Here is a 20,242-nt window from a genome sequence, read left to right on the forward strand (position 1 = left end):
GGCAGCGGTTCCGGAAATAACCAATCTGTGCTCTGGGCAGTGCGGCTCGAATGTGCGGCACCGGTGCGCACGTGATGGTCACATGCGGCTGTGCAACAGGTATGAGCGGCAACTTGATCGCGAGACATGAGACATGGGCATTGGCCCTCTGCCCTCTGGCCTCTGGCGTGTGCGATGTGTGAAATGCACAGCGGAACCGACCCGAAAGTTGCAAAGACATATTGGCATTGTATGCTTCTCGTCGTCAAGAACGTGCCGACGAGGGGTAGGAGCGAACGCCGGAATGGCGATACCGCTGAAGGATGGCAGTGCAGCAGACCAATGCGGAGCATTGTTTATCTGGCACTGAGAAGCCGAGATTAAAGGTGAGGCGCGGATAGAAAAGCCACTTGCGTGATTTCTCATTGGCCCGTCGCACACAGATCTAGCGCACAAGGAAGGATGGGAGCGCTATTATCGACCATTTGGCGACCATTTGGAGACGAGCGCATTTTGCACATTCACCTCTCCCTGCCCGTGTCACATCGTTCCCCAGCGTCCCCAGGTGTGTCGGGGAGCCCGTGATCCACATCGCGTCCATCTGGCTATCCACGGTTCTCGTGGACCTCGTGTCAACCGTGTTCGCAGTGAAGGCTGTCAAAGTGGCTGTGGCCAAGTGCACCGAGATCCATCGGCAATCGGACCGTTCCCCTTTCGATGCCTCGGTATCAAAATGAGGGGCTCGCCCAGAATGCCGCAAAAAGTGATCTACACAATAGAGGGATTTTGTTCATTCGTCCGGCATATCGGCGTTCTGTCACACTCATCGTTGTGTTGCTCCTTTCTCTCCAGCATACGCAACACGGCCAGCAAGGCAGCAAGGCAGCACGCAAACAGCAGAGGTCAAGGGGCAGCAGAAGACCGCCCAGGATGTCGCTTGGAGTTAGCTTGATCCCGGTGATCCAGTGAGCGACCCAGTAACTACCGAGCGACCTAGCAACCCAAAGCCCACGGTTCCAAGGATAGCAGCGGCGAGTTCCCCTACCCCCCGGTCGCACGCCAGATGAGATGGCGACGGCCTGGCGCGCCTGGCGTCACAGACATCACGCGAACGCGCCAACATTTGCCCAGCATGCTGCGCCAAACGCAACTCAATGGCCAACGGGATGTGAGATAGAACCCAGCGCCGCCGAGCGTCAGTGGCTCACACTACACTGATCCTCGCCTAGCTTTAGCTCGTGTCCCATTCTGGGGCGTAGTTCACTTGTCGCGCCTTCATGCCCTCTTGCCTCTTGCCCCTGTGCCCTCACCGCAAGCACACTGACAGCTCATGCCCACTCACTCACGGGTACATACTGACGCGCTAGTGCTCGTATAAAGCTCAAGAATCTCGAGAAGCACTCCCCCCATCCCAGCTGGCTTCTCCCCTTCTCACTCCCCAACCTCCTCCCCTCTTTCTATTCCCTCACCGGAGCACCCCTGCCCTCCTCCTCCCTTCCATCCCTCCCCCTCCTTCACCCCCAACCCCTCCATAATCCCTCACAATGGTGGACAAGGACAAAGACGCCAAGGACTCCCTCTCGATCAAGTCGGGCCGCTCCGCCAGCGCCGAGACCATCCTCCCCGAGGTCGCGTACGAGATTGACGCCGAAAAGGCCACGCATACTGGCGCAAGCGGCCAGCAGGCTCATCCACAGTTCGCCATTCCGCGCTCGGTCACTATCCAGGATGACGAGACGGCGCAGCGCGAGTTACGCCTCAGAAGGCAGAATTCGGTAGGCGCGGGGCCGAGGCAGGTGGATACGACTAGCAGGCTGGTTGGCGAGTTCAGGTGAGTCTCTCTTGGTCGAGCGCCACTTCCTCAACTACCCTTGGACTTTGCTCTCGGACTCCGTCCTCTGTTACCTAGCTCCCTCGGACTCCGTCCTCGGTTACCCAGCTCCCTCAGACTTCGCCTACGGCTCCCTCGGACTTCGTCCTCGGTTCGCTGACACGCAGGACCCTCTCGATCCATGTGACCGACTCGCTCCGCCACCCGGAGCAGACCGAGGCAAAGCGTACCGCTGTGCGCGAGCTTACGGAGCTCGACTGGCACAAGCTGGACGACAAGGAAGTGTGCCAGCGCCTGAACGTGTCCCCCAAGGCGGGTCTGGACCGGGATCAGGTGAAGCGCCGCCTGAACTCCAGTGGATACAACGAGATGACGCCTCCGTCGAACAATGTCCTCATGAAGTGGTTCTGGTACGTGTTCGGCGGCTTCGGCACCATCCTCTTCATCGCCTCGGTACTCTGCTTCATTGCGTGGCGCCCGCTCGGCGACCCCAACCCCTCGGCCGCCAACCTCGCCCTCGCCGTCGTGCTGCTCATCGTTATCGTGATCCAGACCGCGTTCAATGCATACCAGGACTGGTCGACTGGCAAGGTCATGGCGTCCATCATGAACCTGCTCCCGCAGCAGGTCACGGTGCTCCGTGACGGCGCCCAGGTCCAGATCGAGGGTCGCGAGATCGTCCCCGGCGACCTGGTCTACATCTCGCTCGGCAACAAGCTCCCTGCCGACGTCCGCTTCCTCCAGACTTCGAGCGACTTCCGCCTCGATCGCGCCGTGCTCACGGGCGAGTCGGAGCCGATTGCGGGCGTAACACACACGACGGACGATAACTTTCTCGAGTCCAAGAACATCGGTTTGCAGGGTACGCTCTGCGTCGGAGGTAGCGGTCTCGGCATCGTGATCCAGACGGGAGACAACACAGTGTTCGGCCGCATCGCTGCGCTCTCGGCACAGGGCGGACCGGCTTTGACGACGCTGCAGCGCGAGATCGCACACTTTGTTTGGATCATTGTCGGGTGTGCGCTCACCATTGCCCTCATCATCATCATTCTGTGGGCCGCGTGGCTGAACCCGAAACACAAGGGTTTCATGTCCGCCTCAACGCTCGTTATCAACGTCGTCTCCGTCTGCGTCGCTTTCATCCCCGAAGGCCTACCCATCTCCGTAACTGTGTCTCTGTCCGTCATTGCGCGCACGCTCGCCAAGAACAAGGTGCTGTGCAAGACGCTCATGACGGTGGAGACTCTGGGCTCCGTCTCCGTGCTCTGTTCTGACAAGACGGGCACGCTCACGCAGAACCAGATGACGGTCACCTCGGTCGCTGTATTCGAGGACGAGATGGACAGTCTGGCCGCCCGCGACAGGATCGTGGCGCAGCATGACAGTGCCGATTCCGTGCGCCAGCTCGCCGCCGTCGCCGGAGTATGCAACGCTGCCTCGTTCGATGCATCGACGCTCGACCAGCCCCTCGGCCTGCGCAAGGTCCACGGCGACGCGACCGACAGTGCGATCCTCCGCTGGGCCGAGTTCCTGCGTCCTGTGTCCGAGTCCCAGAGCGAGTGGACCGAGATCTTCAAGATGAACTTTTCCTCCAAGACAAAGTTCATGCTCAAGCTGCTCCGTCCGAGCTCGACAGGCAAGCTGACCGGCAATCCCGCCCCTGTGTCTCAGTACGAGGCGTTTAATGATGGCGACGCCATCCTGCTCACGAAGGGAGCGCCCGATGTCCTCCTCAAGCGCTGCAGCTCCATCAACGATGCGTCCGGTGGTCCCTCGCTGCCCCTCACGGAGCAGCGCCGCGCCCAGCTCGTCGCGGTCCAGGAACGCTGGGCGGCAAAGGGCCAGCGCGTCCTCCTCGTCGCCAAGCGTGTCATCCCCGCCTCCCAGCTCTCGGGCTGGGACACGGCCAGTGACGAGTTCGCAGACCACGTCAATCTCTCACTCAACCAGGATCTGACTGTCGTTGGTCTCCTCGGTCTCGTCGACCCCCCTCGGCCCGACATCCCCGACACGATCCGTACTCTCCGCGCCGCGGGCATCAAAGTCTTCATGGTCACTGGCGACTTTGCGCTTACGGCCGTCGCGATCGCCGAGCAGTGCGGCATCGTCACTGCACGTCGCCGCGCAACGCTCACCGATCTTCCCCGCCAAGCGCCGGAACTCCACGGCGGCCTGCCCGACATTGGCAAGGGGTGCGAGCCCGTTGACACACTGAGTACGGAAGAAGCAGTCCTTGCGCCTGTCGACCGCGCCCTCGTCCTTTCCGGCTCGGACCTCATGCAAATGTCCGAAGACCAGTGGGCGCAGGCATGCACGTACCCCGAGATCGTGTTTGCGCGCACTACGCCCGAGCAAAAGCTCCGGATTGTGAAGGAGTTCCAGGCTCGCGGGGCCGTCGTCGGCATGACGGGCGATGGCGTCAATGACGCGCCGAGTCTCAAGGCGGCAGACGTCGGGATTGCCATGGGCGGCGGCTCTGATGTCGCCATGGAGGCGGCTGATCTGGTGCTCCTCGAGAGCTTCAGCAGCATGGTCGTCGCTGTCACGTACGGAAGGCTCGTGTTTGATAACCTGAAGAAGACGATTCTCTACCTCCTCCCGTAAGTTGATTGGCGGCCGATTGGAGCACAACTAACGCTCAGTGCCGGCTCGTTCTCCGAGCTCACGCCCATCCTCATCTGCGTCCTCTTCGGTCTGCCTCAGATGATGTCCTCGATCGACATGATCCTTGTCTGCTGCTGTAAGTAGACTTCTCCTCCACTAGCTATGTCTCCTGGAGCTGAGCTGACGTCCAGTGACCGACGTTTTGCCTGCTGTATCGATGTGCTTCGAGAAGCCCGAGACCGGTCTCCTTCTCCGCCCGCCCCGAGACATCAAGAAGGACAAGCTCGTCAACTGGAAACTCCTCTTCCACGCTTATGCCGTGCTCGGTGTCCTCGAGTCGCTGTGCGCCTTCTCCATGGCGTTCTGGTACCTGCAGCGTGCGGGCTACCCCTTTTCGAAGATTGTGTTCGCCTTCGGCGGCCTGCCGCCCGACCTGGACGCGGACGATTTCAACGAGCAAGTCGCGCGCGCGCAAAGCGTCTACTTCTTCACCCTCGTGTTCATGCAGTGGGGCAACCTGCTCGCGACGCGCACCCGCCGCCTGAGTATCTTCCAGCACAACCCCTTCTGGGGCCCGGCGCGCAACCTCTTCGTGCCCTGCGCCATGGCGGCGAGTATCGCCTTCCTGTTCTTCTTCTCCTACGTGCCCTTCTTCCAGAAGGCATTCGTCACGCGCGGCGTCCCCGTCGAGTACATCTTCATCCCGATCGCCTTTGCTGTGGCCCTGCTCCTGCTCGACGAGGCGAGGAAATACTGCGTGCGCACTTGGCCCAAGGGCTTCCTCGCCAAGATTGCGTGGTGAGACAGCCCCTGCTGGAATGTCAGTGTGCATTATGACGAACCTTCCTATAATCCGTGACCCGAACAACAACCCATAGAGATTCTAAGTCTTGTCTATAGATCGTGACGATAGAGCAATGCATGCATGACGTCTTGCCCGCAGCAGCGATGTGAGGTCAGTGGCTTTCGGGAATCTCGGATGGGGGGATCGCATAAGGTTGAATGCCGCCGGACCGCTTGCCGGCGCGCCAATGCCGCGCCAGGGTGAGCAGCTGACCAGTCTGACAGCTGACAGAGCACATGTGAGCGCGCGCAACTCACCGCTTGCATCTTGCAACCTGAATGTCTTCCACAAGGCGTCTTCCCTCCCTTCTCACCACCACAGCCCGACACCTCAGCACATCCTCGCCCGCCATGTCGACCATCAAGTCCGACCCCAAGACCTACATCTTCAACCACACCATGTGAGCTGATTCCGTGTGAGCTGAGCTGACGTCAGGGTACGCCTTCCTCGCACCCCGCTGCCCACCCAGTAGACCACAACTGACTCCCAGTTCCGCATCAAGGACCCCAAGGCGTCCTTGAAGGTAAGCTTCACCGTTCGGGCTTAGCTGACGCCCAGTTCTACGAGGAGGTCCTCGGCATGGAGGTGAGCTTCGCACAGGGAGATAGCTGACGTCACAGTGCTTCCGCAAGTCGGACGGCGGCGACTTCACCAACTACTTCCTCGGCTACCCGTCCGGATTCGGCGACAAGGCCAACGCCTCCAAGGAGGTCAAGGGCGACAACTTTACCAACCGCGAGGGCGTCCTCGAGCTCTGCCACAACTGGGGCACTGGTGAGTAGTCGCTCGGGGGTCAGGGTGGGCAGTAGCTTGCGGAATGTCAGGAACAGTGGACGGGGGGAGCACCTCGGCGTGTTTGTCGTGGATGCCAGCTGGGTGGACTCCCTGAAGCTGACAGACAGAGAACGACCCCAACTTCAAGGGCTACGCCAGCGGCAACGAGGAGCCCGGCCGCGGCTTCGGCCACATCTGTATCGCTGTCGACGACCTGCACGCCGCGTGTAAGCGCTTCGACGAGCTCGGCGTCAAGTTCAAGAAGCGCCCCGAGGAGGGCCGTATGCGCGTAAGTTGGCCGAGCGGAGCGAGGGCTGCTGCATTAGGCCTTCTCTCGCTTCCCCTCCCAGCTAGGTACTGCCGGAGACAGCTGACCCCAGCACATCGCCTTCATCTACGACCCCGACGGATACTGGATCGAGATCCTCTCCCGCAAGCCTGGTCAGGAGGGTGCCTAAGCACATGCTCAGCAGCGATAGATGCGATGTATGCGAAGATTGAAGCAAGGCTGTGCTGCATACTGACTCGTCTATTCGCTATGGCAGTACTGCTGAGGCTACAGTTACCAGCCGAACTGCTCAGAGTAGAAGTGGATCGGGGGTTGCCCCTTGGCGACGGCCGAGGGTGTGTTCACAGCACACACGGCGCGTCGCGTTTCAAGGTTCAAGGACGAAGGACCACACACTACCACAGCCATGCCTCCTGCATCGTTGGGGGTACTGGCAATGTTTCGGCGGATGGTGCCCTCGACGTCGGCCCGTCCTTCCAGCACATTGATAACGCTCACCAGAGCGTCATTCTCACCCTGCTCGTCCTTGTCGCTGACCACAGACGGTGTGGCAGTTTCGACCCCCCTCCTGGTCCGATGTACATCGACTCTAACCTCCATCCGACCAGCACTCCCGCCCATCTCCATCTCAATCATCCCCTTGATCCACGCCACTGCATCCTCATCCCGTGTGTTCCAAACAAGATGCACAAGGCCAACCGCCGAATCACTCCTCCTCGCATCCCGGACCAGGCCGAGGAGGAGGGCAAGGCAAAAACTGATCCCAGTCCCGCCAGCTAGTAAAGTGACAGAGGCATAATGCGTCAGAGCGGGTGGAATGCCGTAGGGACCGTCGACGAGGCATCGGTGTGGGCCGGGGTGGGAGAGGAGGTGGCGGGTGAAACCCTTGTGTGCGCGGATGAAGAAGACGGCCTGGCCTCCTTCCCTCGCGGCGTTCGTGTCGCTCGCGGCGCTGGCATCACTCGCCGGGCTTGCAGGGCTCGCATCGCTCGCATTGCTCGCGGCGCTCGCGAGACTGGCCATGGTGAATGGATGCTGTTGCAGTGCGATGCTCGGCATGGTGAGGAACATGTGTTGCCCGGGGGTCCACTTCATGCCAGTCGTGACAGTCACTTTCACCACATCAGCTCCTAGGACTTCAACCACGGCCCCTGTCTTGCCGGTCTTGCCTGTCTTGCCGGCTCGACTCGCCCATCCCATCTTCCCCAGCGAAACGATCCGGTCAAAACCCCAGATAACGAACCCACCCCAAGCCCACGCGCGATACATGGGCCGATGCACGCAGAGTGCCGCCAGGAGCACAATACCCAGGAGAATGTGGAGCGCGATGAAGCCCTCATAAGCCAGCCGGCGGAAGAGTCCAAACGAGGACAGGAACAGGAGACTGAGCGCCGCCAGTGCCAGCCCGCCCGTGGTTGAGGTCCGGGAGGGGGCGAAGCCGACACCAAGCATGGCGCCCAAGTGTGCCCAGGCCGTCAGGACGCAGGTCCGCGCCGACGCGCGGTGCAGCCAGTTCAGCCGCTCGTAGCTCAGACCCGTCAGCAGGCTTATGAGATTGTTCCGCCCGGAGAGGGTGATGATGAAGGGGAGTTGCGAGATGGACTGGGTGTCAGCGCACACTTGCTATTAATACAGCATCGCTCGCTGTGGCTGAGACTGGGGCTGCTGTTGGGAATTGGGAATGGGGCTCGCGGCTCGCGGCTCGCGGCTCGCCGCGCTCACTGCGCTCGCTCCACTCGCTAAACTCACAGCCAGCCCGAACACGCGGGTATAGTTCATCTTGCCCTTGTACACTGATCCCCACATTGTCAAGCCGAGGACGAGGCCGAGATAAGCCGCGGTCCAGAAGTATTCTGTCGCTGTGTGGTTCGGAAACAGAACGAGGGGGACACGGACGTGTGCCCAGTTGCGATACCCCGCGTACATTCCCTTCATGAGCCCGATCATTCTTCTCGTCGCCGTTGCTCTGTCCGCCGTGATGGCCTTTGGATCGGGTGTCGAGGCAGAAGGGGCACCGAGCCGGAGAGCGGCCACGTTTCGCCGAATGGAACGCGCTCGGAGGAACCGAACCACACGCAGGAGAGTGAGCGCCGCAACGATGCCCGCCAGGATCCACCAGAGGATGTAGAACGCCTTCCGTGAGTGCAGCTTTGGCAGCCAGACGAATAGAGGCGGCAGGCCCGGGCCGGCCGGCTGCATCATTGGGTCCTTCGCTTTCGCTGTGCCGCTCGCTGTGCTGTTTGCGGCGTGTTGTCGCGCCACGAACTCCATGGCTGAGTCCTAATCATCAGCACCAGATCCACGCCCCAGGCATGTTCCGCAGAATCGGGACATTACCTTCTCGTTCGTTCGTTCGTTCGTTCGTTCGTTCGTTCGTTCGTTCGTTCAGGTGACTAGGATGAAGAGACATTGTACGAGGTTTATATCGGGTGTGTTGTCAGTCAATCCAACAAGTTTCCATCGGCTAGCATCTCATTGCTCAGCATTCTCTCGGATCGGGTTCAGTTGCACACTAGCGTCAGAGAATAGTGCCAAGGCGGGCGACCGCAGCGTGTCAACGATGTTCCGTCGAACTGGGTGTGCTTGGCATCGTTCCTCCACATGCATTGTGTCCATATGAGCGTCAGCGTTGCCCCGTGCCAGCCCGCGACTGCCTTTCAGGGAGGAGGGTTCGGCCGAAGGTTTTAGTCTTATCTTGCCCGCGATCGGTGATTAATCCTTTCTCGTCCGGGACGATTCATAAGAAGTCAGTGTTCGAGAAGGCAGTTGTGCCGAGACGATGGTCCAGGTTGCAGAACCCAGCGTCATGCCTCTCTGATCGATCGTGAGGAGCGACCAAGTGGCGGCGACGTTGCCGCTGAGCTGTCTGAATACGCCGAGGCTCTGGTCAAAGTTTCATGACTCATCCTCTGGCTCTGGGCGCCGAAGTGTCGCCATCTGAGACCAAGCCGGCACCATGCACCCCTTATCCCTATTGAGTACTTACCTGGCAATATAGCTTCTCTAGGGACAAACAGATCACAGCAGTTAGTCATCCTATATCGGCTGTTCCGGCGGAACACCGACGCCAGCCTGGCGTTACATCCCCGAGGGGCGGAAGTGCAAGACGAGTATGATCGCGAGAACGACGATGTGTCACCGTGGGAGACATTGGATCTAGCGAGGGTCGTCTCCGATACCGAGTCGACTTTTAAAACGTCAAGCCCGTTAAGGTCGAGAGAGGGTAAGATACCCGCACTTGCAGGGTTGGAGCCGGCTGTGGTGGTGTTCAACTCAGTGACGGCGAGCAACCGAAGCTATCAACATAGTGCTCTGCACATTGCGATTTACATGAACGGACGAACGGGTGCACACTTCATGAGACTTCGAGTGCCGAATCCAGAGGCGCCTGTGGCGCCAGGCGAGCGTTGCAGGCAGTTGCAGGAAACCCAGCTCATCATTTTTGGCACGCCTTGAGTGATCCTTCATCATCGACTCAGCCCTTACACATTGCTTGGCAGTGTTGCCACCGAGAGACGGTCCTCGTCCGTCTTCTGGGAGAGTGTAGAGGACCGAAACAACCGTCTCATAGCTATGGTAAGGTTGATCTGCGTTCCAGCATGGCAGCACCCACGTTTCTACCTGCTCCCTCGCGAATTCTGGACATACGGGGTCACTCCAGCTCCACTCGTACCTCGAAGTCGAGGAATGTGAGCGACGACAGATCTGTAAACCTTGCAGTTGAACATTGATTCTGGATGGAAGAAGCTCAAGTGCTGAATGAGCAGCTGAGCAGAAGTGCAGAAGGCACAGCCTGCATAGACCATGCGACTCAGATTCGTCAGAAATCGTCAGCGGTCGTCTGTCAGTGCGTCCGTGCGTCAATAATCTCTCTACGCTCGTACGTTGTCCTTCTTTCTGCCCAGTCGCCAAGAGATGACGCCAGACACGCCGGAAAGAAGCACATCTCTAACCAACGACACACCAACCGCCCGCGAAAACGGCCACAGAAGGACAAAAGAAGCAAGCACAAGCCACCCGGCGCTCACTCCTCTTGAAACAGTCAGTGAAGTTCAGGTAAGAGGACGTTTTGGGAAAGATCTTAGGTGACAGTGGAGCACTCCCAACCTTATCAGTACCGGTCGTCTGGGAGGTGCCGAGTGGCTCCCGCATTCGTGAGCTGGTCGTAGCTGGGAGAGGATGACGCAGAGCTTGAACGTGCACCATCAAGCGAGGCACCCGATTCCAGACACTAGTGTATGGCGGGGTAGCGGTGACTTCCCGTTGCCCCGCCGTCGGTCGCTCCACTGACCCACTACTGAGCGCAAGACCTGGGGGCCGGTCTGCGGGGTTCGTCAGGACCCAAAGTGAGCGGGGTTGGCTCGACCAAGGTGGGGTGCAGCGCGTTGTCCAGTCGTGTTCGGTCGATCAAGATCCTGGATCAAGAGGCTGGCCCAGAGAACCGTAGCTTGACCGTAGTGTCGTTCCGACAATTCCCAAACGCATCCTCTCTTCGGCTGAAACGTCATCCACCCGGACTTGCCAAGTGACAAATCCGGCACGTGGACACGTCACGTGACCTTTATCATATCGCCTATCTCTCACCCTGGAGCGCACAGGGATCGTCCGTGGCAAAGAGACGATGGCGTGATCCTGCACCATATTTGACCGACGGAACCGCAAAACCAGCCTCGTCTCTGCCCCCCTCTGTCCGTCGCCCCGCATACAGGCTTGCATGCATACGCGGCCCCTCTAGCGCAGAATGATCGCATGCATGCAGCCTGGCTTAGCTTACTTCCCGGAAGCCAGCCTCTGCTCTTTTGGTCCCAGAGCAGCAGGACCAGGGTCGCTACCGCCAGCCAAAATCAGCCAGCCAGGGCCCGACCCGACCCACGCTCTCTAACACCCGATGTAATCTCCCGACGCTCGCCGCACGACCAGCCTGGCGCGGGGTTCAGGGCGTCTGAGTAATGTAGACGGCCTGCGCACGTGGAAATCAGCCAGGAGCAGGTCTTGATTATCTGGAATTTCAGTCCAAAAGTCTAAGGGTCGCCCCCCGCCGACCGGGCACGAAGGCAAGCACGCCAGCGTCCACCGAGCACGTCACGAATATCCCAAAGAGCAAAAGACTGCTTTGCATGTACAGACACCACTGTACGCAGTGTGTCGCCGCTATATCTGAATGACTTGCTGAGAATCTGTTCTTCTTTAACCTAACCCTCTTCTTCACCACCTCGGCCCCTCACCCCCGTCACCCAGACTAATCAAAATGGCCAACACCCCTCACGGAGGCGTCCTCAAGGACCTTGTCGCGCGCGACGCTCCCCGCCAGGCTGAGCTCAAGGAGGAGGCTCGTCACCTCCAGGACATCTTCCTGACCGAGGTGAGTGGAGTCGGCGCGCCGGAGGAGCGGCGGTGCTAGAACTGGCGGCGATGGCGAATACAGTCAGCGGAGCGGAACTGGCGGCGATGTTAGTGACGCCCGCGACTCCGACGCCCCACACCCAGTCTAGTCGACTAGCCTCCGGCCCCACACAATTGAGGATTGCGCTAACATTCGCAGCGCCAGCTCTGTGACCTCGAGCTCATCATGAACGGTGGTTTCTCTCCCCTCGAGGGCTTCATGAACGAGAAGGACTACAAGTCTGTCGTCGACACTCTCCGCCTGGCCCCCACCAACGGCCACCGCCAGGGCACTCTCTTCCCGATGCCGATCACCCTCGACGTCTCGAAGGAGGACATTGAGCGTCTCCAGCTCGCCCCCGGCGTCCGCGTCGCTCTCCGCGACTTCCGTGACGAGGCCGCCCTCGCCATCCTTACGATCGAGGACATCTACAAGCCTAACAAGTCCGAGGAGGCCGAGAAGGTCATGGGCGCCGACGACCTGGCTCACCCCGCCGTGGCTTACCTGCACAACCGGACGAAGGAGTTCTACGTCGGCGGCAAGGTCGAGGCTGTCCAGGCCCCGGCGCACTACGACTACGTCGGCCTCCGCTACACCCCCGCCGAGCTCCGCGCCTACTTCCACAAGCTCGCTTGGCGCAAGGTCGTCGCTTTCCAGACCCGCAACCCTATGCACCGCGCTCACCGTGAGCTGACCGTCCGTGCCGCGCGTCAGCACAAGGCCAACGTTCTCATCCACCCCGTCGTCGGTCTCACCAAGCCCGGAGACGTCGACCACTACACCCGCGTCCGCGCCTACCAGGCCCTGATGCCCTCGTACCCCGAGGGACTGGCTCACCTCGCCCTCCTTCCTCTTGCCATGCGCATGGCCGGTCCCCGTGAGGCCGTCTGGCACGCGATCATCCGCAAGAACTTTGGTGCCTCGCACTTCATCGTCGGCCGTGACCACGCTGGCCCCGGCAAGAACTCGCAGGGCAAGGACTTCTACGGCCCGTACGACGCCCAGGAGCTCGTCGCGCAGTACAAGGACGAGCTGCACATTGACATGGTGCCCTTCCAGATGATGACCTACCTCCCCGGCTCGGACGAGTACCAGCCTGTCGACGAGGTGCCCAAGGGCACGCCCACGGCCGACATCTCGGGCACTGAGCTCCGCAAGCGTCTCCGCACCGGTGCCGCCATCCCCGACTGGTTCTCGTACACTGGTGTCGTCAAGGTGCTCCGCGACTCCTACCCCCCTCGCCCCAAGCAGGGCTTCACCGTCCTGCTCACCGGCCTGCACAACTCGGGCAAGGACACGATTGCGCGCGCGCTCAGCGTGACGCTCCAGCAGCACGGCGGACGCAGCGTCTCGCTCCTCCTCGGCGACGAGATCCGTCCCGACCTCGGCACCTCGGGCCACAGCCGCGAGGACAAGCACGCCAACATGCTGCGTATCGGCTACGTCGCGTCCGAGCTCACCAAGGCCGGCGCCGCCGTCATCGCCGCCCCGACCGCACCTTACGATGTCTCGCGCAAGGCCTTCCGCGAGGCCGTCCAGGGCCCCGGTGGCAACTTCTTCCTCGTCCACGTCGCTACGCCCCTGGAGGAGTGCGAGGCCGCGGACCGCCGCGGACTGTACAAGCGCGCGCGCACTGGCGAAATCAAGGGCCTCACCGGCGTCGATGACGAGTACGAGCTCCCCCAGGACGCCGACATTGTCGCCGACCTCCGCACCGACTCGGTCCCCGAGGTCGTCCACTCGATCCTCATGACCCTCGAGAGCACCGGCCTCCTCGCCTAGATCCACTTAGTTTAGTTTCCGAATTTCTTAGACTTTGCGCGTGACACGCATAATGTATAGTAGTAGGCATACACTGGCACGAGCAAGAGCGGCCGAAGGCCGCGAGTGCTGACGTGAGCAGAGACTAACTGAGCGTTGGGCGCACGGTTGTGGAGTTGTACCGAGCACTCGTGCTCCGTTACACCAAGTTGCATCTAAGCCAGCAGTGCGTGGAATCCCTCCGGTCCCGGCTGCAGCCAGTTCTTCTCGTCATACTTGATCCCCTCAGCACCATCAATCATATGGAACGTGTAGATCATGCGTGTCTTCTCGCTCGGATTCGGCGGTGAACGGTGCATGACGGAGCCTGGTGTCAACTCAACCCATTCCCTCTTGCTAGCTTCACTCACCATGGATCAACACCGCCGTACCCGCCTTGACGGGCACCTCCTTCCATCCGTCCATCTTGTCCCAGTCTTCTTCTCCCTTCTCGACGCCGGGGACGGGCTCAAACTCGGTCCCTCCGTTGGGGGAGCGGACGAAGCGCGAGTGTACCTTCGCCTGCTTGTGTGATCCAGGGAGGAAGGACTGGTGTCAGCTTATCTTGCGCACAGCACAACAGCTTACAAGACAGCCGTTCTCTGGCGTGCAGTCCTCGAGCGCGATCCAGCATCCGATCGCGCTCGGCGGGTCAGTGTACAAGAATGTCGAGTCGTTGTGGCAAGGAACTGGGGTTAGCTATGGCTAAGGACAATCGAGCTGGACTTGCTCAGCACGACCCCCCGCTGCGATGACAACGTCGAGTAAGGTGTCGGCCGCAGACTCACCGACACCCCCGATCCGGGGTTGTTTGCAGATAATCATGGTCTGGAGCACGCGCGGGTCCTTGATGTTACCCTCCAGACTCCTCGCGACGTCCTTCACCTTGTCGCTTGTCGTGACCTCGCGGAACACAGGGTCGGCGAGGAGACCGTGTCCGATCTTGTTGATTGATCGCGCGGGCGGGTAGAGGAGTTTTGGCGGCTCGCCGTCCTTCGCCTCGGACAGGGCTGAAGGTTCGAGGAAGTAGCGGATCTGCTGTCAGCTCAAGGATGCAACACGAACAGCTGATTAAGTCTGAGGACTCACCTTGTCACCGCTGGTTAGGAAGTAGTCGTCCCCGACATGCTCGCCATCTTGCCGTCCGGTCTTAAACGCGGTGAGCGGGTGCGAGGCCGGGTCGAAGGCATCGAGCAGCTCGTGTGTCCGTCCTAGGAGCTTCTGCACCTCATCCTGCGAGAGGAAGTCGGGCAGCGCGAGGTATCTGAGGTCAGCTAAATGCACCTAACTTCGAAGCTGATAATTCACCCGTCGCGCTCCCACTGCTCAAGCTGCTCGGGGGTGAGTGACATGGTTGCGTGCAATGTTGACAGATGGTGGATGACGATGACGATCGAGACGTCCCCGGTTGGCCACCAACGGAAGCATCCGGCCAAGTCCGCCGATCCATACTGACAAGTCTGAGCCAAGGGCAGCCCACGGAAAGTCGAGCTGAGGAATCCGTGAAACCTCTGCATAACGTGGTTATCATCCTTATCGTGCATCTGGATGTGCCGTGCTTGCATACAGGCCACCTCTGAGTGGCCGGGCTTGCGTTGGGCTCACCGAGCATGCCGAGCACGCATGCTGGCCGGCTGAGGACGCCTTCCCAGTGAAACGTAAGCAGATGATTCATCCGCCCTTTTCCCGGTATCCGTCGGAAGCAAGAGCAGGGCGCAAGTTATAAAGGACCACGGACATGCGTCGATCACTTTGCCCGAACCAAACCCATTTCATGCCGTCCTCGCCTGCTCAGCAAGGACAAGGAAACGAACAACAGTCTAGCAGCAAGAAACTCCTCGCCGCCGCCGTCGGTATCCTCCTCGCCATCCTGCTCGCGAACCTGAACAAGATCAAGGGATTCGTGCGTCCCTCTGCCGCAACAGTTAACAGTGAGTTAAATTACACCCTGCCTCGGACCTCCGTTTCTCCAGCTGGAGGCGCTCCGTTTCGGACTGAAGCTGACTTCAGAACTCCCCCCGCTCCAATCCCGCGCCATGTCCTCGGAAACCTACCCCAGGGGCCAGGTGTACTTCCTCTCGCACGGCGGGCCGCCTACCATGTTCGACACGGCCTCGGCGCCCTACAAGGCGTGGCAGAAGTACGGGCAAGCCGTGGTGGAGCAGAACCCGCGCGGCCTCGTCGTGGTGTCGGCGCACTGGGAGTCGAACAATGACCAGATCCTCGGTAAGTTTGACGTATCCTTTCTTGCTTCTGCTTCCCCAGTTGCACAGCCCAGGGGACGCAAAGCTACTCTGGATTTGATGAGCTAACCCCTCAGTCAATGCGGACCAGTCCAACCCCCTCGTGTACGACTTCTACGGCTTCCCGCCCGAGTACTACAAGCAGACCTTCACTTCTCGCGGATCGGACTCGATGCTCTCAGACGTGAAGACCGCGCTCACCAGTGCGAACATTGACTATGCCACAACCAAGCGCGGGCTGGACCACGGCGTCTGGGTCCCCTTCAAAGTCGCCTTTAACGGGAGCACCTCCATCCCGATCATCCAAGTCTCGCTGCCGGGCGACGGTAGTCCGGTGAGCAGCGCGAAACTCGGCCGCGCACTCGCGTCCCTCCGCGACAAGGGGTACGGGATCATGGGTACGGGCCAGGCGGTCCACAACCTCCGGGACTACATGACAGGCGGCAGGGGGGAGTATGGCCGCCCCTTCCTCGATGCGATCCAGGGCGCACTCAAGTCCAGCGATCCGGTGCAGGGCACAGTCGGGCTGTTCCGACACCCGCTGTACAGGGCTGCGCACCCTTCCCCGGAGCATTTGCTGCCGCTTGCTGTCGCTGCTGCTGCTACGGATAAGCAGGATAGGATTCGGGATATCTTCGTCAAGGATAATGGCGCGCTGGGGTGGGGGATGTGGATGTGGCAGCCGCAGGCGCAGGCGCAGACACCTGTGAAGGCATAGAGACTTTGTATTCACGCATAGACCCCGCCCGAATGTATCCATATGCCTGTCCCTACTCTGTTGCCCCCAGACTTTGTGTGGAAAATGTACTTCTGACTTTGCATACAGCCTCATTGGCTCTCGTATATACTACATGTTTGTGGCTATTGTCTATGTATTACAGGGCCACCTCGCCCGCCTCGACATTATACCCCTTGACCTGGACCTTTGCCGCGTTCCCACCCCTGACCCGTGCGATCAAGTCCATCTTCTCGTGCGGCCAGAGCGTGACATAGTTGTCGCTCCAGACGGTGGGGTTGACGTCGTGCCCCTGTGCGTCGATCAGATTCACAGACACGAAAAACGCGGGCACGTCACTCCTGTTCTCCAGCGTGAGCTGGTACCCGTCCTTCCCCCTCACTACTGTCGTGGCGACGTCGGCGGGCTTGAGGCTGGACAGCGCGGTGTAGTCGGCATACTTGGTCGTGGGGGTGTACCACCAGTCGGACGCTTCCCAGTCCAGCTCGTCCAGCGAGGCGCCGAGCCAGTACACGTTGCGGCTGAACACGGCGTCGCCGTCCTTGAGCAGGAGGCGGAGGAGGACGACGCCGTCGACCTCGTCCAGGCCCTCGACCTTGCCGATCGTGCGCGCCTTGTTCGCCTAAGTGTCGGCAGAGAGGGTCTGCTGGTGCAGGACCTTGCCGTCCAGGCCCAGAACCTCGATCTCGACGGTCCGCTTCCCACCGCGGTCGAGGGAGCGGTTGATGAGCCACACGTCGCGGGAGACATAGTCGTACGCGGCGTGCTCGGGGCGCGCGCCCGTCTTCGTGCCAAAGTAGCTGCCCGCCGCACGGAGGTACTTGTCAAACTGGTTCCAGTGCAGGCCGGGCCACGCATTGTTCAGCATCCAGTAGATGATGCCTGTGGCCGGGCGTTCGGCGTTCCAGCGCGACGCAAAGCCCTCGTACTGCGCGCGCGTCGCCTCGTAGTCGCTCAACTGCGCTTTCATGAGGTAGTCCTCCAGAGAGGAGGGCTTGCCATACCGCGCAAACAGGGCGGCGTTGTAGACCTTGCGGTCGTGGAACTGGCTGTCCGCGTTCGACATGTGGTACAGCCCCTTGTCTGGATTCTTCCACAGATCATCCAGGTCGCTGTCCGAGAGGAACTTGCGCAGACTGCCGAGCTCGGGCGTGCCGACGCCCGCACCCAGCTCGGAGCCGAAGCCGAACGACGTACCGAAGCGCGTGTCTTGCAAGGAGGCCGTGTCGGGCAAATCGTGCCAGTAGTTGGGTGGGACCCAGTCATAGGGGCCCTGCATCTTCATGCCGCTCTTGATAACGGCGGGCTCGCGGAAGGACGCCGCGCCAATGATGGGCACCTGCCACCCGGCCTGCTGCAGCGCCTCGATGTAGCCGCGGGTCGCGCGCTCGTCGGGGGAATAGTCGCTGCCAATGAGGAAAGCCAGCATCGAGGGGTGCGGCTGCATGACCTGTGCCTCGTGCGCCATGCTGTACCGCGCGATGCCGTACTCCCTGTCGTCCCAGACTGGGGGCGGGTTCAGCGCCAGGTCGTGGTTGTACTCAAAGCTCTCCCACTTGTCGCAGCACTCCCACCCCGCCATGACCATGAGGCCCGCCCGGTCCGCAATCTCGTACAGCTCCGGCTGCTCCATCTTGCCCTCGAGCCGGATCGTGTTCAGCCCCATGTCAAACATGTACTCGACAATGTCGGCAAAGTATCGTCCGTCCCAGCGCAGGAACTGGTCCGCGTTGTATCCCGCACCAATGACCTGGAACGGCTTGCCGTTCACCGTGAACATCGTGTCGTTGTACTGATTGATGGCAGAGGTGACAGAGCGGATACCAAACGTCGTCTCGCGCTTGTCGCTGAGCTGCTCGTTGATGGTAAAGTCGACGGTGGCGGTGTAGAGCGGCTGCCCGCCCCATTGGCGCGGCCACCAGATCTGCGGCTGGGCCACGGTCTGCTTAAACTCGACGACGCGGCTTTCGCCAGCCTTCAGCTTCAGGTCCTGCCACAGGTGGCAGATGGCCTTGCCCGACGGGTCTGCGATGGCGGCGTTGGCACGGAAGCTGACGTCGGAGCGGCCACGGTTCTTGGCCTCGGCGCGCACAGTGACGGTGGCGTCCTTCTCGCCAGCGGGAAGGGGAAGGTCGATCAGCACGCTGAGCGGGCCCATGGAGATATCGCCAGTCTGGCGCACATTGATGTCGCGCCACACACCGGTTCCGTTGTCGGGGGCGTAGGGGTTCCAGTCGCCGAAACCGACGGCCAGGTCGTAGGCATAGTTTGTGGGATGAACCTGGACGACGATGGCATTCTTCTCGTCCGCGGCACAGGTAATGTCGTACACGTGTCCGCCGTAAGAGCCCGCCTGGAACGTCGAGTTGGCAATCTGGTTCCCGTTGATGAATATGTCGGCCTCGGAGGTGATGCCGTTCGTCTCGAGGAGGAAGTGCTGCCCGTCCTTGGCCGGCGGCAGGCTGAACTCGTTCCGGTACACCCAGGGGACCTGGAATAGGCTCCCGTCAAAGCCCTTCAGGTTCTCGGAGAACCACAGCTCCGAGTCCTTGTAAACGCCGGCATCTAGGAGGCAGCCCATCAGCGTGCACCGGGACTGGGTCGTGTGGTGCCAGTTGGCCGTGTCGACGCCCGTCGTGCTGAGCTTGCCGAGGTCGGTGCCGACTTTTGCAGTGGACTGGATGTCCCAGCGGGGAATGGCCGCGGACTGGCCGGGTCCATTGGTGAGGAGGTGGGGTTGCTGGTCGGCGTCGCCGGCGGTCGCCACCTGGGCGAGACCGGCTGCTGCGAGCAGCAGAGTGGTGATCATGGTGAATGATGCTGGGGAGAAAGGAGAAGGAGGGGCATTGTCAGATAGTTATACCCCGTCTCCCCTCCTGGTTGTCTAGTGCAGTGTCAGGGGTGGTGCGAGTGTGACATGTGCCGAGCGGGTAGACGGGCTTTGTTTGTGCGTAGCGGTGTGCGCGCGCGCGTCAGATGCAAGGCATGCAAGGGCTGAATTGTGCGCTAAATGTTCTGCCGTGCCTTGGTCCTGGTGCACAGAAGGTCGATCCGATCGGCCCGATGCGCGTGCCCCCTCTGCCCAACTCTGACACGCTCTTGGTCTTGGCGGCGCATGCAACGGAGATACATATGGGCGAGAGATGCGAGTCGATGAGATCCAGGAGATCCTCCCCCATGGGTGTAGGGGCAAGAAGGGAGCGGAAGCTGGCACAGCATGCACAGGAATGGGAGTGCGACTGGTGCTGACGATGCTGACGATGCTGAGCGCTGGAACCAAATAACCCTCGTCTGTAGCCGCTGTAGCCGCTGCAGGCTGACCGTTTGAGTGAATTGTAAAGCAGCTCGCCTTCTCCGTGGACCCTGCAGAACCTTCAGAAGACCCTGCCAATCGCCAACAACGATAAACCTTGGCATGCCTCGGATCCCTGGATAATGCATGATGGGAGGCTGGCACAACCTGCACGTGAGTGTCCATGCGCGCGACGCTGAAGAGACGTGCAAGTGCGACAGTGTCTGTGCAAGGCGTGTTCACAACCACGCTGCTGGTGTGCTTTGGGCCGGGGTTGACCAAGGACCGAGTCGCACGATGTGCCCGGGCGTCATCTAATGTGACCGCCAAAGAACCCTCGTTTAGTCGGGCACCCCTGCCCCTGCCCTCTACCCTCTGCACTGCCAGCAGGATCCAAGGACATAGCGAAAAGGCTTTAGACATGTCCCGACGCATAGCATCATCGCCTCAGTGTCACATGAGTCGCT

The 20,242-nt window shown here is 60.7% G+C and overlaps 7 protein-coding genes across 7 annotated transcripts; 3 read left to right on the forward strand and 4 right to left on the reverse strand.

Moving 5' to 3' along the window:
• Positions 1–1,523: 1,523 nt before the first annotated feature.
• Positions 1,524–6,490, forward strand: A1Q1_02917 (sodium-potassium ATPase; the record flags this gene model as incomplete). The annotated part of the gene is made up of 10 exons (XM_014324146.1): positions 1,524–1,810; positions 1,978–4,410; positions 4,453–4,550; positions 4,606–5,212; positions 5,358–5,496; positions 5,551–5,658; positions 5,817–5,843; positions 5,891–6,032; positions 6,161–6,321; positions 6,413–6,490. The coding sequence occupies 10 exons, from the start codon at positions 1,524–1,526 to the stop codon at positions 6,488–6,490; spliced, it is 4,080 nt and encodes a 1,359-aa protein (XP_014179621.1).
• Positions 6,491–6,594: 104 nt separating this feature from the next.
• A1Q1_02918 (uncharacterized protein) lies at positions 6,595–7,773 on the reverse strand (the record flags this gene model as incomplete). The annotated part of the gene is made up of 1 exon (XM_014324147.1): positions 6,595–7,773. One exon carries the CDS (start codon positions 7,771–7,773, stop codon positions 6,595–6,597), a length of 1,179 nt encoding a protein of 392 aa, XP_014179622.1.
• Positions 7,774–7,947: 174 nt separating this feature from the next.
• On the reverse strand, positions 7,948–8,523 carry A1Q1_02919 (uncharacterized protein; the record flags this gene model as incomplete). The annotated part of the gene is made up of 1 exon (XM_014324148.1): positions 7,948–8,523. One exon carries the CDS (start codon positions 8,521–8,523, stop codon positions 7,948–7,950), a length of 576 nt encoding a protein of 191 aa, XP_014179623.1.
• A 3,046-nt stretch (positions 8,524–11,569) lies between these two features.
• A1Q1_02920 (Sulfate adenylyltransferase) lies at positions 11,570–13,486 on the forward strand (the record flags this gene model as incomplete). The annotated part of the gene is made up of 2 exons (XM_014324149.1): positions 11,570–11,683; positions 11,864–13,486. The coding sequence occupies 2 exons, from the start codon at positions 11,570–11,572 to the stop codon at positions 13,484–13,486; spliced, it is 1,737 nt and encodes a 578-aa protein (XP_014179624.1).
• A 194-nt stretch (positions 13,487–13,680) lies between these two features.
• On the reverse strand, positions 13,681–14,856 carry A1Q1_02921 (uncharacterized protein; the record flags this gene model as incomplete). The annotated part of the gene is made up of 6 exons (XM_014324150.1): positions 13,681–13,832; positions 13,876–14,026; positions 14,093–14,193; positions 14,293–14,539; positions 14,594–14,768; positions 14,813–14,856. 6 exons carry the CDS (start codon positions 14,854–14,856, stop codon positions 13,681–13,683), a joined length of 870 nt encoding a protein of 289 aa, XP_014179625.1.
• Positions 14,857–15,278: 422 nt separating this feature from the next.
• On the forward strand, positions 15,279–16,465 carry A1Q1_02922 (uncharacterized protein; the record flags this gene model as incomplete). Its single annotated transcript, XM_014324151.1, has 3 exons — positions 15,279–15,435; positions 15,515–15,730; positions 15,825–16,465. The coding sequence occupies 3 exons, from the start codon at positions 15,279–15,281 to the stop codon at positions 16,463–16,465; spliced, it is 1,014 nt and encodes a 337-aa protein (XP_014179626.1).
• A 157-nt stretch (positions 16,466–16,622) lies between these two features.
• A1Q1_02923 (Exo-beta-D-glucosaminidase) lies at positions 16,623–19,292 on the reverse strand (the record flags this gene model as incomplete). Its single annotated transcript, XM_014324152.1, has 2 exons — positions 16,623–17,105; positions 17,163–19,292. 2 exons carry the CDS (start codon positions 19,290–19,292, stop codon positions 16,623–16,625), a joined length of 2,613 nt encoding a protein of 870 aa, XP_014179627.1.
• Between the last annotated feature and the right edge of the window lie 950 nt (positions 19,293–20,242).

This window comes from Trichosporon asahii (assembly GCF_000293215.1).
Source record: "Trichosporon asahii var. asahii CBS 2479 unplaced genomic scaffold scaffold00051, whole genome shotgun sequence".
Taxonomy (NCBI): domain Eukaryota; kingdom Fungi; phylum Basidiomycota; class Tremellomycetes; order Trichosporonales; family Trichosporonaceae; genus Trichosporon; species Trichosporon asahii.